The sequence below is a fragment of the Caenorhabditis briggsae genome, assembly GCF_000004555.2.
Source record: "Caenorhabditis briggsae complete genome, chrIV, whole genome shotgun sequence".
NCBI lineage: Eukaryota > Metazoa > Nematoda > Chromadorea > Rhabditida > Rhabditidae > Caenorhabditis > Caenorhabditis briggsae.
Genome location: NC_013487.2, coordinates 4,185,695 through 4,203,790, shown reverse-complemented (window position 1 = coordinate 4,203,790; position 18,096 = coordinate 4,185,695). Strand labels below are relative to the sequence as shown.

Sequence of the window (18,096 nt, the reverse complement as noted above, 5' to 3'; positions counted from 1 at the left end):
TCATCTACCATTCATATCTAGACAATTTGAGAGTTATAATATTCCAAATGGATGTAGAGAATTTACATGGAAATTAGGCACAAAATACGATAAAATTAAATATTTCGTTGTTGCTTTTCAATGTGCAAGAGATAATAATTATACAAACGCTAGTAGATTTGATAATTGTGGATTAGAAGAAATTTATGTTGAGCTAAACAGTGAACGTTACCCGTATGAATGTTTGAAGTTTGATTTTGATAAATTCAACGCTGTTCAACAATATAATTTTGCGAAAGAGTTTAGAAATAGTTATTATGAAACAAATAAAGATTGCATTTTTATTGAAGAGGATGTATACTATCACTATTATCCATTACTAGTTTTTGATGTATCTAAACAAAATGATAGAATTATACAGTCAAGACCTGATGTTACAATTAAAGCTTTTTTTTCCAAAAATATTGCACAAAGCACACGATGTTATTGTCTTATTATGAGCAACAATATTGTAGAAATAAAAGATAACCGTGTTAAAGTAATTTAACTTTAATTTAAAAATTTTTTCATTTATTTTTTTATAATTAAATCAGAAATAATTTAAAATGATTTTATTCTCTTCAAAATCGCTCACATTTCAACCATTTTTATTCTGCTCATTATTCATTTCTTTTACAAATTCCAATCCAATATTATGCACCGATACTTCACCAGTTCAATATTTTAAGTTTCCCAAATTACCAAAATGTAATTATATTTATAATAATGCAACAGAAATAATAAGATATGAAGTTTTTAAGCCAAATACTATAGAATATGTATCAAATGCTCATTTTTGTAAAAAAATAGTTTCAGAAGTATCATTACATACAGATTTAAGTGGATATGAACATTTGGTAGAAAAAGAGATCAATAATAAAGCGATTACAAAGAACGAATGTGAAGATATGATAAAAAATAAGTATTGTGAATTTGGAAGAATGAAAAAAGGAGACCATTCTTATTTAACAAATAACAAAATTGAAGTTGATTATCCTAATAGATTTACTAGTTTATTCAGATCAAAACGATATTTAAAGGAAAATTGCATATTAATTGAAACAAAAATTTTTTCTCATTATGATCAAAAATATCCTACAAATGTACTTGCTGATATGACAAAATGCAATTATCTATCTGGAAGTTGTCAATTAAAGTCAAATGAAATAATGTTGTGGGATGTGAATAAAGACCAAAATTGTAAATTTATATCAATTGGAAAATTTGATGGATTTTTGAATGACAACCTCTGGATAAATAATGAAAATCAAATTGCTCTAAACTTGCAAAGAAATAAAACAGCTACAGATTGTAATAATCAATTATATTTAAGTTCAGAGGGCTTTGCAGTTAAAAAAATTCTGAATAAAACTCCAAAAAAACTTACTTTTAGACCAAAAAGACAAACTTTTAGAGATTATCAAGAAGCCGGAGAATTTCAATATTTAGAAAACATTTTAGATAATCAATTACGACATACTACAGAAACTTTATGTACAATTTTCAATGATCACAGCGATATTTTAGAAATGTTAATAAAAGAAAACCCAAGAAAATTTATGCAAAAGGCACTTAATTATTCCGCGATAAAAGTAAAATTAATTCCAAATTCTGATGTTCTGCAAGTAAAGTTTTGTAAAGAAATTGATGCAAATATGATAGAATATGTTGATTTGTCTCACTTTGATGGCTACAAGCTAAGCTTGGCGTTAACAAAAGGACAGATTCCTATAAGAATAAAGAAATATAGAGATAAGATTTGGTATTACAAAAATGATATTATTTCAAATAAACTTCAATTAAGCGATCAAAATATTAACCAAATTAAAGAAGATAAAAATGTAACAACACTTAAAAATATTAAACACTATAATTTGAAGTTTTTGAATAAAAAAGTAATTTAAGTAAAAAGTAATTTAAGTAAGTAATTTAAGTAAAAAGTAAAAAGTAAAGAACATATTCTATTAGATACAAAGACAAATATTGAAGAAGAATTAATAAATGAAATGCGTCAAAAAGCAGAAGTTGGATTAGAATAAAAAGAACATGAACAAACTTCAATGATTCCTCATGAATTAATATCAGAAGTTGAGGACTTTTTTGGTGGATATTATATTTACATATGGAGAATTTATGTTTCTATAGGTGTAACTGTTTTTTATGTCTTTATTATACGAACAATTTGGTTAGTACTTTCCCCCAAATTTTTAGTTGGTCAAAATAAAAGTAAGATGAAAAAAGTTTCACTTTCCGATGTAGCAATTGAACTTTTTCCACTTAATCAAAGAAATAATTTAATAGAATCAAGTTCTAAAGGAATTACAACATCCAGACACTCCATTGTAGTAGACTAATTCAGACAAAAATTTTAAAAAATTATGTCAATTAAATAAAAATGAGAATTTTTGATTCAGGAAGCAATTCTAATTATGTAATTATTACTCCAAAACAAAAAGAAAAAGTAGAATTAATTGAAAACAGTGATTACGAAGTGACTATTTCCGAAGTGAATAATAATGAAAATGTGTTACAAAATATGAATAACAGTCATTTCAAACAAAAAAAAGTAAAAAATGTAAAAAAAGAACAAAAAAGTAAAAAAAATTAACCAAGAAAATTCAGATTTTCTCAAAGCCTTAAAAAGTGGTTCTGGTTTTAGAATAATTCCTAAAATTAATTAATTGCCTTAAAATGTAACTCTAAATAAAGATCACAATGATTACAAACAATAAGTTGATTATTCTCGTCAACTAATTTCAATATAATAGTATTTGCTCTATTAATCATTTTGTGGTATAATAAATTATAAGGTTCATATAGAATAGCGGAGCTGGGACTACTATTAGTCTTAGAATTAGAACAATTATTAATTTTACAAATTATATTATTTTGCTTATCATTAATATATGTATCTCCAATAAGATTACATGAAACAAACATTATATTATTTTTATTTTTTTGTTTATTTTTTAGTTCAATTTCACCATCAATTTTTAAAACAGCTATTTCGTATTGTTTATCAATAAAAGAAGAAGGAAAATCGTATTCAAATATAGATTCAGTAGACTTTAAATGGAGATAAAAAGCCGCCATACCCAAATGAATAGCTATAAAGTAGATACTTAAATAATTTTTTTAATTTTGTTATTTAATAACTAATAAATTTAATAATTTAAATAATCTGAACACTCCATAGAGATGGATTTTTTTGATTATTCTATTCAAAATTACTATACAAAGAGAAACAATAATCCATTACTACCAAATTCAATTAGGGCTTGCATAATTGGAAAATCAGGGTGTGGAAAAACAAACCTTTTATTAAACTTGTTATTAAACGATTATCTTGATTATAATAATTTATATATTTTTTCAACAAGTTTATTTCAGCCATCCTATCAAGTGATAGTAAAAGGGTTAAAAAATAACTTAAGTAAGAAAGAAATTAATGAGTGTTTTAGGAAACAAGATTTTACAGTTGACAAGAAAGATTCAGAAAAATCAGAAATAAAAGTTCATTGTTTTGATAATTATGAAGCAGTTCCAGATCCAAGTGAAATAGATCCAAACTTGAAAACTCTTATAATTTTTGATGATATTATGCTAGAAAAGCAAAATAAAATAGAAAATTACTCTACTAGAGGTCGCCATAGTAATATAGATTGTTTTTATATAAGCCAAAATTATATCAAATTACCAAAAAATACAATCAGAGAAAATGCTAGTTTATTTTTAATATTCTCTCAAGATAAACTCAATTTAGATTATATTTATCGTGACCATTGTGGAGAATTAGAAAAAAGTGAATTTTATATTATGTGTAATAAAATATGGGAGAAAAAGTATAATTTTCTTACTATTGATAAAACTAGTGAAAAAAATAAAGGAAAATTTAGAAAACAGTTAAAATACTTTTTTTTTCTTAGAATTAGAGTTCCCCCAAAAGCTTTTATTTACTTTTTGTTTTTTGTATAATTGAATTATTTTCTGATTGTTTAGCATAAATTCTATCTGCTTTATTTCTTAAATTAATTGGAACACTAATTCTTTTATACTTATCCATATCTATATCCTCAATATTAATATCATCTAAAATATCTAAACATTCTTTATTTGTTAATTGTTTATTGTTAGTAGTTGTAATAGATAAACTAATATGAGGTAGTTCTACTTTTTTATTTTTAATTCTTCATCATATTTTTTAGCTAATTTGTTATAATCATCTCTATCTTTTTGGTATTTTTCCATAGAAGTTTCTAGCATTTTTTTATATTTTTTACCTTTTCCTCCTAATTCTTTAATTATTAATGATTTACATTCACTTTCGCACATTTTAGTTATAAGTAAATTGAATGAATATATTATTGATTCTTTCATACTTTCATTAATATTTGTTAGATTATTTATCTGTTTTGTTAATTTTTCTATATCATCTAGATGTCTTATAACAGTTTCTTTCGTCAAATCATTATCTAAATAAGCGTTTAATTCGGCTTTATCGATATTAATATTTAGTTGTTTGAAGAGCTGAATTTCCATTTTGTTAATTTAATAGAATAAATTTTTCTCCTTTAAATTAACAAATAAACTTGACGAGTCTAGTTCTGAAAGAATTATGCTCGATAAGAAAATTATAGCATCATTTTTAAATTATAGCATCATTTTTATTTAGAAGATAACAGAAAATTTCCAATTATGAAATCGAAATGGTGTAAATTACATGATGTATCAGTAAAAACATTAAATAGAGGTTTAATGGAATTAAATATAAAACTAAATGAGACAAGTCCGGACAACAAGGGACAAGAAGCAAAAAATAAAGTTAATGAGTCTAGTTCTGAAAGAAGTATAAAATATTATAAAAATAAAATTTCAATTTTACCTTAAAAATTAAATCATTTCAATATTAGAATAAATATTTTTCAAATCTTTTTTCTTTATTTTTTTCATTTTTACCAATTCATCTAAAATTCTATGTATTTTATTATATTCGTTCTTATTTCCTGCTTTATATGATCCAATTGATAATCTTAGCATATCTATAAGTGAATTCACATTAGACGGTAAAAAATCAACAGAACTTCCTGTTACACTTTTTTCAGACACACTTGAAATAGATTTAATAAAATAATGTTCTCTTATAAATTTCCATTTATCACTCGGATCAGAATTAAATCTTTTGTTTGGAGCGTTTTTATCGAATCCTTGATAACAAGCGTCAGAACACAAGAGTATTTGTTGATATGATTTTTTCTCGTAATCACTTATTAAAACTAAATTTGGTGATTTTTTTGTTAATAATTCCATTAATCCTTCAGTAGCTTCATAATCAACATTATTAATTTTTATATTGTTATTTTCAAATTTTACAACTTTATTTCCGATTGTATATTGATTACTATCTTTGTTGTATCTTAAAGAATAACCAGCGTTACTTTTCTCCTTATCATCTTGTAAATAAGAAGCTATTATCTTGCTTACAGTAATTGCTGCTCTAGGACTTTTAGTTTTTTCTGATTCAAGTTCTAGTTGTTGTGGTGCCTCAATTCCCCTCGGAAATGATTGCCCTTCGCTCATTTTTAAATGTTTGAAATTATTCAATGTTTCAACTATTTTATTTTTTTCATCAATAATTTCTTCTTGTAATTTTTTGTTTGATTCCAAAATTGGTTTAAATATTTCAACTCTATTTTCTTCTAATTTTTCAAGTTCTTCATGTTCTTCTTGATCTTTATTTTTTTGTTTTTTTCTCATTTGTATATGTTGCTCGATTATTTCATTTCTTTTCTTTGGATCATATATTTCTATAAATGATGGCATTTCTTTGGGAAAGCAAACTATTTAAAATATAAAATTTTTAATTGTTTTAAATGGTTACTTCAGAAATTTTACTAGAGGGAATGAAACGAGATGTAATACGACATCAAGTAGTCTTAATTACTAACAAATTAAAATCGCTAATTCTTTCATCTAATGAAATAAAACATATGAGAAAACAAGAAATGATTAGTTATATTCTCAAACATAAAGATTTATTTGATCAAATCAATTATAAAAATATATAATTAAAAATTTTTCTTTTTAAATAAGGCCAAAGATGGACCATCTCCAAAATATGTCACGGGATGAACTTCGAAGTGAAGTAGTGAGCCTTGTTAACAGATTGACACAAACAAGTAAAAAAAATAAATTACTTACATCAACACAAATAAAAAAGATGAAAAAAAATGAGCTGATAGAGTTTATTCAACAACACCAGGTATTAGAGGTACCTCAAGAAGTAAATAACAACAACAATAATAGTAATATCGATCATTTCGAACCTTCTCTTTATCAAATCTTTCCATTTGAAGAAGGAATATTTAGCAATTATAAGGAATTTAAAGGCGTTATTAGAGAAACAAAATATGAAAATCAAAATAATGAAATTAATTTAGAAGAATATCTAGATAAGATGGAAAAAAGAGGGTTTGACTATTATCAAAAAATAATTAAGAAAAAGATAGATGCTTTTCTGAAAAAGAAAGAAAATAGTGTAATAAACGATATATTTGATGAAAATATTAAAATATCTCTTAGATTAAAATTTGAAAAAAAGAAAGATGATGTTATACAATCATTTTTTGTCCACACAAAGACTAAAGAATTATGTATTGGTGAAGATAGACAAGATTTTTATACTAGTGCATGTGAAGAATTAATGAATAAAATTGAAATATTAGAATGTAAAGGTTCAGGTTGGTATTTAAATAAAATATGCACTTTATATATGAATCAAACTAAAATAAAACAGTTATCAGGTTCATCATATATAGAATTACCTAAATGGATAAAAAATAAAAAAGCTATTATTAATATAAAAAATAATGATAATCAATGTTTTAAATGGTCTATTTTAGCTCATTTACATCCAGCTCCTTATAGTGCTGAGAGAGTAACGCATTATAGAAAATATGAAAATGAATTAAATTTTAGTGGATTTGAATTCCCTTTTAAAATATGTAATATTGATAAATTTGAAAAATTAAACAACTTAGCAATAAATGTTGTAAGTTGTTCCAAAGATGAGAAAAGATTAATAAGATTTCGTCCATCACGAAGATTTGGTATTTCTGACAACAGAGTGATAAATTTATTTTGGTATGAAAAAAATGATAATTGTCATTATAGTTTAATTAAAAGTATTAATAAATTATTTAACGAATATGGAGAACATCAAAAAATTTTCTGTGTACGATGCCATTCATTTTACTATAATCAAGAAAAATTTGATAAACATTATGAAGATTGTGGTAAACATGAACCAGTACAATATACGCCTCCAAAAAATAATGTTTGTAAATTTAATAGTATTCGAAAAACACAAAAACATCGTTATGTAATTTATGCTGATTTTGAATCTATAATTAAAAAAATTGATTTAGTTAGTGATAATCCTAATAAATCATGGACTGAAAATGTAGGAAAACATGCTGCATCTGGATTTTGTGCTATTGTGCTTGACTCTTACACTCACACTATTTATGATATGAAATCGTTCATTGGTTATAATGCAGTATTAGAATTTAATAAATATATAATTAAAATTTGTGACAAACTGATCAGTATTCCTGATGTAAAGATGATTAAACTAAATGAAGAACAGTGGAAACAACACAGGGAAATTAATATTATTAGTTTTAGTTATACTTAGTTTTAGTTATACTAAAGAAAAACCTACTCAGAATTCTTCTTCAGAAGAAAATAAGGAACTTTATGAAATCAGATTCTTGGATAGTTTTGGGTTCAATCCTGCATCATTAGATTGCTTAAGTAAAAATTTAGATGATGATCAGTGCGTAATAAGTAAACGATATTATGATTCATTTGGAACCATTTCTGAAATTAGTGAAAATGAAGATACTTGTCAAATGATTCCTTCTAAAAATGGGGTCTTCGAGCTAATGAGAAAAAAAGGAATTAATCCCTATGAATACATGGATTCTTTCAAAAAATATGAATATACTGAAATTCCTTCAATCAACAAATTTGATGATAGTTTGAATAATAAAAAATGTACTGAAGAAGAATATTTATATGCACAGCAAGTATGGAATGAAATGAAATGTCAAAATTTAAGGGATTATACAAATATTTATATGATCAATGATGTATTATTATTAGCAGATGTATTTGAAAATTTTAGAAATCTGAGTATGAAAGAATATGGACTTGATCCGTGTTGGTACTATACATCACCTGGATTATCATGGGATGCGATGCTTAAAAAAACTGAAGTCAAATTAGAAACAATTGCTGATAATGAAATGTATCTTTTCATTGAGAAAGGAATAAGAGGAGGTATGGTGAATGCTGTAAAAAGATATGCAAAAGCAAATAATAAATATATGAGTGAATACAATCCTAATGATAAAAGTAAATATTTATTATACCTCGACGCTAACAATTTGTATGGATGGGCGATGAATCAAAAACTACCTTATGGAACATTTGAGTTTGTAGAAGGTATAGAAAACTTACAAACAGAAAATAAAATTAAACAATTCATTAATCGATTGAATGAACAAGAAAAAGGTTGCATTTTAGAAGTTGATCTTGAATACCCTCAAGCAATACATGATCAACATAATGACTTCCCTTTATGCCCACAAAATGTAAAAATTAATCGACAAAACATAGCAAAATTAACAAATACTCTTTTTGATACACAAAAATATGTAATACATTACAAAAATCTACTTCAAGCATTGAAATATGGTTTGAAATTAAAGAAAGTTCATAGAATTTTAACGTTTAAAGAAAGTAATTGGATGGCTTCTTATATAGAATTAAATACAAATCTAAGAAAAACGGCTAAAAATGATTTCGAGAAAGATTTCTTTAAATTGATGAATAATTCTGTATTCGGTAAAACGATGGAAAACGTTCGTGGACGTGTTGATATTCGATTAACTATGGACGCAAATTATATTGTTAGATTAGCTAGCAAACCAAATTTTAAAAGAACTATAATTTTAAATAATGAATTAGCTGCTGTTGAAATGAGTAAAACAAATGTTATTTTTGATAAACCTATTTATGCGGATTTTAGTATATTAGAATTAAGCAAATATTTAATGTACGAATTTCATTATGAAGTAATGCAAAAAAGATACGGTAGAACCATTACAGAAGGGAATAAAATAAGGTTATGTTACCAGGATACTGATAGTTTAATTTATGAAATTGAAACAGAAAATGTATATGAAGACATTAAAGAAATTAAAGAATATTTTGACTTCAGTGATTATCCAGTTGAACATCCGCTTTATGATACATCAAATAAGAAGGTGATTGGTAAATTCAAAGATGAATTAAATAGTGATATTATGACAGAAATAGTAGCACTTCGTCCCAAACAATATGCTTTTAAAAAAGAGAAAGGAGTAGAAACTAAAAAATGTAAAGGAATAAAGAAAAATATTGTGAAAACACTAACAACTGATGATTATACAAAATTTCTATTTGAAAATGGTATTGTTAGAAAAGAGCAAGTACTTATTAGATCAAAAAAGCATGAAATCTATACCATGAAACAAAATAAAGTTGCATTGAATAATGAAAATACTGAAGAATTTCGTCAAGAATACAAGCGTTATATTATGAAAAACAATGAAGTAGATACTATTGCTTATGGTCACTATTCCATGGAAAGCTCGTACCGAAAATAAACTTTAAATCTACAAATTAATTTCATTTTGCAACCTTATCGGCAGCATTTTAATTGCAGAACTCATAGATTACTTTTCATTTAGAAATGTCAAATAAAGACCGTGGGTTGCTTGACATTATTATAAAAGAAACATTTCCTTAAATTAATTGAAAAATAATATCTTTATAATCATATTTTTCTAATAATTTTAATACCAACAAGCAATAATAACCACAATGATGTGTATTAAATTTTTGGATCTGGAATGTTGATATTTTAATATCTTTATTTAAATATTTTATTAATTCAATGGGTGGATCTACTCCAAATGAATCAAAATAATAACATTTTTCAGAATTAATTGAATAACATACCCAATGAGTACCATTATTTTTATTTAAATCAAGGTTTACAATACCAACTTCTATCTTATTGATTTGTTTTGGTAATGTATCTCTCATAAATACTCCTCTAAAATTTTTAATTTTTAATTTTTTTGCTATTTCTTCTAAATCATAATTTGTTAATGAACTTAATTCTTTTCTGAACATCTCATAATTTATACACTAAGAAAGATTGAACAATTTAGAAACACAAGTACAGTATTAGTCACAGAGTCAAGAATATTCTGCTGTTTCGTAAAGTTTTAAATTAAAAATAATCGAATTAGGAAGTAATTCACTAATATTTTTTTAGGTAGACATTTTTTATTGATAAAACTATAAATCTAGTCATTTAATACTAATTATTTCCTGTATCTAAAAAAATTTTTTAATAAAAGCGCTTACCGATGTATAGTTCAATTCTACTTCCTTCTTATATTCTTTAATATACGATTTTAAATTATTCGGAATTGGTAAATTATCAATAGTCTTCAAGCAACTTACAATTCTTTTATCGGAATTATTATTGTCTATTCTAGTCAAAATTTTTTTAGTACAAATTTCTTTTAAACTTATGGGGTCTTTATTTGATTTATCTATCTTTATTAAAGTTGCAAATTTGTCTCTTTCTTCAATCAATTTTCTAATATGATCATCCATCATTTATAAGTTCAATTTTTTTGTGTATATTTTTTAAAATGGTAATAACAACATTAATCAAATTCCTTCAGGGATTTTCGATCTCATCTACTGTTTATATGCAAAAAGAAGCAACTATTAATTTGTTTGAAAATTTAACTAAAAAGTGAAACCTCCCAACCAAATATTCTGAAGGAAATGAAGAATTGAAGTCACAGAGTCTAGAATATTCTGCTGTTTCGTAACTTTTTAATTAATGAGATAATAGAAAGAGATGGCAATTGTTAAGAGAGGATGGTCCGAGAGCACTTTACACTCTTCTCTGGTTCACTTTCATGCTTCTAAACGTTTCACCTTTTCAATTATTGTCTTGCTTTCTTTTTTGATTTCGAGTTGATAAAAATTTTTTGATATTTTTTGCATAAATTAACTCATTTTTGCTTATAACTCGCGTTAAACTTGTCTGATTGACTTGATTTTTTAAAATGAGTACTAATTAAAAATATGTAATTTTACAGTTTAATTTTTACTTTTTAGAGATGTCAACTACCAATCATGCTGATGGCTACCATAATAATAATAATAATGTAAGTTAGAAAGGTTTAATTTCATCAAAAATTTTTTGTTTTAAGAAAATACTGACATTTACGACCATTTCTGAAGGAAATGAAGAATTGATGGATTTTGAACAACATAGTAATACCTCCTCTTCAGTCAATTCTTACTCGTCCAATAAAAATAAGAATAAATCGATTGATGAACAGTTAGTTGACTTAAAAGAGTCCATCTTTCGTTTGATAATAATTAGAAATTAGTGTTTCAGCAAGAAGCGTCAACAAAAACTCGACAATCTCAAACGTCGTTCAACTATATTAGATGAAGAGATTAAATGGTCGCAAAAAATTAATGAGCTGCACAAGAAGAAAGATCAAGATCAATTGAAAGCGAAGAAAATCATCCAAAAAGAGCAAGCCCATCTTCGCGCGTTGAATCTCAAGAACAAGCAAGCTGCCTTGAAGAAGAAGCAATTAGAAGCAGAGCAGGAGACCGAATCAGAAGAAGATTTGACGTAATTAAATTCATTAATTGAATCCTATAGTTTGTACAGCTAGGTTGGAATTCCTTGTCAAACACCGACTAAAATCCTCTTTTTGTGATTACCTTGACGTGGTTAAGAGGCTTTTTTAACTAACAATCACACTACTAAAGGTCGTGCATATTTGACTACATCAAAAAATTATAAATTAAACTGTCAGATATATTTCATGCAATAAGACCATTTTATTAATAAAGTAAACCGTAAACCGTAGGCCGGATAGTGGTCCAAAATTTTTTCATACTGTTATTGCACTATAAAAATAAATGGATAAATAATAAAGGTTTTAATTTTATGCTTGGTTTGTGTATAGAAAGAAAATGGGACATGGGCTGCTCCAGGATCAACATATATATATACTACTATCGGCACTGTATCGAAGGCCCTCTGGAAATCAATATAGACGCTATGGGTATCTAACCCATTTAAAGAATTGAAAACAAGCTTGTTCTGGTAGGCGATCAGTTGGGAAATTGTACTTCTCTGATTAAGGAACCCGAATTGTTTTTCTGATAATAGATTATTTTCGGATAAGTATTGGACTAGATGTTTTCGTATCAACTTCTCCATAATCTTGCATATATTGGATGTTAAAGAGATTGGTCTATAATTTAAAGGATCGGAGCGGGAGCCTTTCTTATGAAGCGGCATAACAATCGCCTCCTTCCAAGATTTTGGTATTATTCCAACTCGATAACTTTCTGTGAATATAATGCATAGTGGAATCGCAAGAGGAGTACACGCTCTTTTCAGAAATATTGACGGGATACTATCCGGAGAAGTATTATTTCGCAGATCGAAGAATGTGTAGAAAAAAAAATTAGGTTCACATAGAAACAAAAAAATTTGACATTTTTGAAAAAATTGCACCAAAAAGCCAAAAAGTCAATTATCCTAAATTTCTGGAAACTTCTAAAAGGTTCTGGAATCTTTTTTTTAAACAAAAACCTCTCCGTTTTTCATTTCTGACACTTTTCTAGAGGTTGACTAGAATTTTCAAATTTTGCGGGAATTCAAAAAAAGATTCCAGAACCTTCTAGAAGTTTCCGTTTCCCAACTTTTTCTTTGTTTTTATATGAATTTACATTTTTATGAACATTTGACTTCAATTAAATTTTTACTGCACGAAAGATGTAACCGGTAGAACAAAATAAAAATAGGGAGCAAATATATCAATAACGGGTAATACTGGAAGAAATTAAGGATTCAAACTCGGAAGGTAGGAGAAATCGGGTAACTTGGGAAGTGATGGCGTTCCACAGGGGAACAATTGAAGAAAAATAGTCAGAGGAGTAGGGCTGAATAATAATTAAGTTCATAGGGCGACGAGGGGAGGAGGAGTATTTGACATGTGCATTTAGGTTAGGAAAGTAGGCGGAGCCATTTAAAAGTTTATAGAGAAGAATTAGTTGAGCTTTTAGCCTACGATGTCGAATGGAGAACATATTGAGGATAGAGAGACGATCAGAATAGGAACTGTACTGGATATTACAACGCTGGAAAATACACTTAGAGAAAAAAATCTTAAGGGAGATTCTAGTTTTAGAGCAAGGCGAGAAGAAGGCGGAGGGGAATAAACTACAGAACAATATTCAAGAATCGGGAGAACATAACATTTGAAAAGATGAATGTAGAATTCTGGAGACTTAGATCTAAATGACTTTAAGAGTTGTTTGGAGCGGAGAAGAGCTAGAGATGTGATTTTGTTGATGTGAGCAGAGAATTTGAGAGAGGAATCAGTAATGAGTCCCAAGTCCCGGACGGAGGAGGAGGGAGTGTGACACCCGCAATATTGAGAGGAAGGGAAGAATTATGGGAACCTAGGACCATTGATAATAGAAAACGATTTCAGAGATATAAAGCATTTATGACACAGTAAAATATACTAGACATTTTTTTCAAATTATCTGGGAATTGTTGATATTTAAGGTTAATTATCTAAATTATCGTTAAGAGATATCAAAGTTCTGCAAACTGGCAAAATGTTTGCCGTAAAATGATCTACATTTCATCAGTTGACAGATTTTCAATGTCACAGGAAATGAGATAATTAAAGGGGGACTCCGACCAAAAATTTTTATTGCATTAAAATGTTCGAAAAGTTGTCTATTTTCCCAATATTATAGCGAAAAAATTCGAAAAAAATCCGAAATCCCCGAAAAATGCCGTTCAAAGCGAAAAATTTTCAAAAAAAAGTTGCTAGGAGGGACGAGGATTCGAATTCCCGCGCAGTGAGAAACCTAGGCCACGGCGCCTGATAGCCGTTTTTTCAAGTGGCCGACAGTTATTTTTCACGTTTTTCACCTGCCGGACGTGAAAACCGAAAAAATCCAGAAAATTACCATGTCAAAAAGGCGTTATGATACCGAGGCCTAGGTTTCTGACTGCGCGGGAATTCAAATCCTATTTTTTTTCAACGCCATTTTTCGGGGTTTTCGGATTTTTTTTGAATTTTTTCGCAATAATATCATGGAAAACACATATTTCTTTGAAACATTTTAATGCAATAAAAATTTATGGTCGGAGTCCCCCTTTAAGCTCAAAGTTTAGTGCAGTGTTTACAGTGTTCGATTTTTTCAATTTTGGGGAGTCACCATAATTGTATCTTTTGATTCATTTTCGCAATTAAGATCGTGATTTTCAATAAAATACAGATTCTTGGGATGTTTGTAATCTTTTTTTCAATGAAAAATCTGCATTTTGTTCATAAAATCCTACTAAATTTGCAGAAATTAATTTCGTTTTGTACAATATCGCATTTGGGGGCAGGACCTCGATTTTCCGATGCTAATTCTTATTTCAACAATGGTTAAGACAGTTTTAAGTGCATTCCGTCTAATTTGAACATACAAAATGTTTTTGAAGGAGGCAAGAAAGCAAAAATTTGGGGGGACAGTTCGGGGGACGAAATCGCGCCGCGCTTATGTAGATCATCGGTCGTCAGGCGCCTTCGCGCCCCCGTAGCTCAGCCGGTAGCACAGGTGATTCGTGATGGACCAATTACAGAAGAAGGGCTATAATCGACTAATTACTTATCTACCGCGAACGAGAGGCTCTACAATTGACCATTCGCGAGCAAAATGCGTATCTTACTAACTGGCCCTATAAAAGGTCCGAAATTGAACAATCGCGAAGAAATTCTTGTTTTTATTTTCCGAATTTCGTTTTCTTATTTTGGATACTTTACTTCTTTTTTTCGCCGTTTTCTTCGCAGTTTTTGTTCGGAATTTATTAATTAACATATAATACTATACTAGAATACTGTATAACCATGAATGTATCGTTTTGTTTGCAGAAAAATAGAGAAAATGGCTGGAAGACAAAAGTCGGAAACAAGAAGCCGAAATTCCGAAAAACTCTGGAAGAAGCATTGCTTCTGTACTTTCAAAAGGTAAGAAGCGTCCAGAAAATCCGAATTTTTAATCCAATTTTTACAGGGTGCCAGAAAATCTCAATTTTCCTGTATGTCGACTGGGCACTCCGGAAAAATGCAACTGAGAATGAGGAAGGAAAAAGTTCTGGAACAGTGGGTAAATTTGAAGCGGAAGAGAATAATATAACTTTTAATTAATTGTTTTTTCGCTTTTCATTGTGTTTTCTGTGTAATAAACAATTTTTAGCAGCTGCTAGCTTCCAGATTCGAAACAATATATGACAATTATTGCTCTCGCGACAAGCCAATTGTAGGAGGCGCGTTCGCGATTGGTCTGTAAATGGCCTGCGGCAGGCATGTTCCGATGTACCCATGGCGACTTTCCGCGAACAATATTTCACCTATTATAGACGCTGCGCGAATCACCTGTGAGCGGCGCTGTACCCCTGAGCTGCCTGTCATGGGTTCAACCCCTTATGGGGGTTTTCTATGCAAAATATCAGGAAACTTTTTTTTTGGTGTCTGGCCTCATTTAAACATAATTTTTCTGTTTCATGAAGTTTGTATAATTGTTTATTATTTCAATTATTTCAATCACTAAAATAATAATAATAATATATTTATTTGCAATGCATGGGGGAAATCGATAGATAATTTGGCAAGAAATGGGACCTGTACAAATATAAAAGTAAAATGACCAGACGGACCGACTAGAGTCCTGTAGGTCAAGTGGGAGGGATCAGAATATCATAAGGAATCGCTCCTACTCGCTTAGCAAACGCCACCGGACTGAGCTTAGAATTTATCACCTTACATACACGGTTCCACATAGACAAGTTTCTGTGAAGGAAGCAGTCAAAGTATTGACCGTTGATTTTGAACAAATACGGGGCTCGGTTAGAATGGCTGGGAAGAATGTAGGACGACATAGAGGGAAAATGGTATGAGTTTATAACAATTTTGTGGTAGGTACGAAGAACTAGAAGGGTGCGGCGATGAAGGGTGGTTAGCATAGAGAACTGGGATAGGCGATCGGTGTATGAATTGAAGGGCATATTACATCTCTGAAAGACTTTTCTGGTGAAATAACGAAGAGGAGATGCTAGTTTATTGGCAAGTGTGGCATTGGATGGATCGAAAAGTTCACAACCGTATTCGAGGACCGGTCTAATGTAGGTGTCGAAGAAACGGAAATATAGACAAGGGTTTTTCGATTGGAACGTTTTCAGTATTTGGCGGGACTTGAGTTTAGCAGAGTAGGCAATAAGATTGATGTGTTTGTCGAATTGAAGTTGATCATCAACTAGTATACCTAGGTCCTTGAATGAGCGATGCGGAGTAATGGGGGATCCCTTAATAAGGTAAACTGTCTTAGGATTGCGTTTACCATAATGCATAACGGCCGTCTTATTTTCGGCTAGTTTGAGTCTCCAGATGTCACACCAGTGCTCGACGATTTCGATACTTCTCTGCATATCCAATGGTTCGGAACCGGTTATTTTTAAGTCGTCGGCGAACGCCGTGACATGAACATTGGGAGGAAAGAGGCCGAGTAGGTCGTTAATGTAGATCAGAAACAAAAAGGGGCCAGTGACACTTCCTTGGGGGACTCCGGATTTGACAACAATCTCGCTGGTTGACATTAGGCCATTAACCTTGACGTTGGATGAGCGGTTGCTGAGAAAGGACTCGAACCAATCGCAGCATCGTTCATCAATACCTATACGCCTCATTTTCAGCAGCAAGAGATTGTGTGGGACAGTGTCGAATGCCTTGCGAAAATCAAAGTAAATAACATCTACGAATTGTTGCTTATTTGCTAAGGTTTTCTGTATTCTGGAAGTGGACTCAAGGACGGCAAGAACACAGGATCGCTTACTGACGAATCCGTACTGATTCGGAGAAATACTCGGGCCGATAACACGTTTTAGCTCTTCAAGGACTAATCTTTCGAAGAGTCTGGAAAGTGCATGAGTGAGCGTTATGGGTCTGTAGTTATTAGCGTCATATTTGGATCCCTTCTTGAATATTGGACTAACAACTGAGTGCTTCCAGATCTCAGGAAATTTGGCGGAGGAGAAGGATTCTTGGAAGATGAGCGAAAGAGGGATGGTTATCGCATCACTGCACTTTTTGATTACAAGGAAGTTGATAAAATCCGGGGAGAAGCCGACTTTTGAGGGTAGAGAACCGATGTGCTTTGCAATATTTAGAGGAGAGAAATGAGGACGGACGGCAAAGGGAGCGATAGCAGGGAGGACGGAGAAAGGAGGGCTTGGGGGCGAGAAGGCCTCTTGCGGGCGAGAAGGCCCCAACCTTGGGTTTTCTATGCGAGAAGGTTGGACGACGAGCACGGACGGTTGGAGTGTAGAGGACTACGAGCTCGTTGAAAATGGCGGAGAAATGAGCAAGTTTCGAATCAACCGTGGAGAAGAAAGATAGCTGCCTGGGCCAGTTGTAAGAGCAGAGATGATCCAAAAGACGCTTGACGTCACATTTTATATAGTCTAGACGTTTTGACGAGGTAGTGTTGAGGATGGGTGAAGGAGGAGAAATACTAGGTAGGATTGTTTCGAAGAGGACAGAGGAATGGTCAGAGAGCAGGAAGGGTGGAAGATTCACGGTTTTCGAGATGTGTTGCGGCTTGTTACAAAATGCTAGGTCTAAGAAGTTTTCAGCACCGCAATGACTGGTTCTGGTTGGGAAGTCTACTATCTGAGTCAGATCGGATAGTGACATCAGGCTTTCCAGGCCAGCAGGCATATCATTAGGCAGAAGGTTATCAGGAGACCAGTTTATCTGCGGGTAATTGAAATCACCGAGAAGGAAATTGAAGCGATAACTGTTGCTGAGCAGTAAAGATAGATTGTGAAAGAGTACATCGGATTGGGCTGGT

General features: G+C 30.1%; 5 protein-coding genes across 5 annotated transcripts in view; 4 read left to right on the top strand and 1 right to left on the bottom strand.

Moving 5' to 3' along the window:
- The window catches only part of CBG15090, a gene marked incomplete at both ends in the record, with an annotated part of 6,871 nt that extends 4,499 nt beyond the window's left edge, over positions 1-2,372 (top strand). The window contains 3 exons of the mRNA XM_045235187.1: positions 694-1,367; positions 1,650-1,913; positions 2,112-2,372. Coding sequence (XP_045095612.1) covers positions 694-1,367; positions 1,650-1,913; positions 2,112-2,372 — 1,199 coding nt within the window. The remainder of the gene's footprint in view (positions 1-693; positions 1,368-1,649; positions 1,914-2,111) is intronic.
- Positions 2,373-3,967: 1,595 nt separating this feature from the next.
- Positions 3,968-5,595, bottom strand: CBG15089 (the record flags this gene model as incomplete). Its single annotated transcript, XM_002632835.1, has 3 exons — positions 3,968-4,107; positions 4,299-4,545; positions 4,975-5,595. The coding sequence occupies 3 exons, from the start codon at positions 5,593-5,595 to the stop codon at positions 3,968-3,970; spliced, it is 1,008 nt and encodes a 335-aa protein (XP_002632881.1).
- Positions 5,596-7,652: 2,057 nt separating this feature from the next.
- Positions 7,653-9,728, top strand: CBG15088 (the record flags this gene model as incomplete). Its single annotated transcript, XM_045235186.1, has 1 exon — positions 7,653-9,728. One exon carries the CDS (start codon positions 7,653-7,655, stop codon positions 9,726-9,728), a length of 2,076 nt encoding a protein of 691 aa, XP_045095611.1.
- A 1,542-nt stretch (positions 9,729-11,270) lies between these two features.
- Positions 11,271-11,804, top strand: CBG26281 (the record flags this gene model as incomplete). The annotated part of the gene is made up of 3 exons (XM_045235185.1): positions 11,271-11,318; positions 11,364-11,494; positions 11,555-11,804. The coding sequence occupies 3 exons, from the start codon at positions 11,271-11,273 to the stop codon at positions 11,802-11,804; spliced, it is 429 nt and encodes a 142-aa protein (XP_045099626.1).
- Positions 11,805-15,098: 3,294 nt separating this feature from the next.
- On the top strand, positions 15,099-15,387 carry CBG15086 (the record flags this gene model as incomplete). Its single annotated transcript, XM_002632833.1, has 2 exons — positions 15,099-15,218; positions 15,265-15,387. 2 exons carry the CDS (start codon positions 15,099-15,101, stop codon positions 15,385-15,387), a joined length of 243 nt encoding a protein of 80 aa, XP_002632879.1.
- Positions 15,388-18,096: the final 2,709 nt, after the last annotated feature.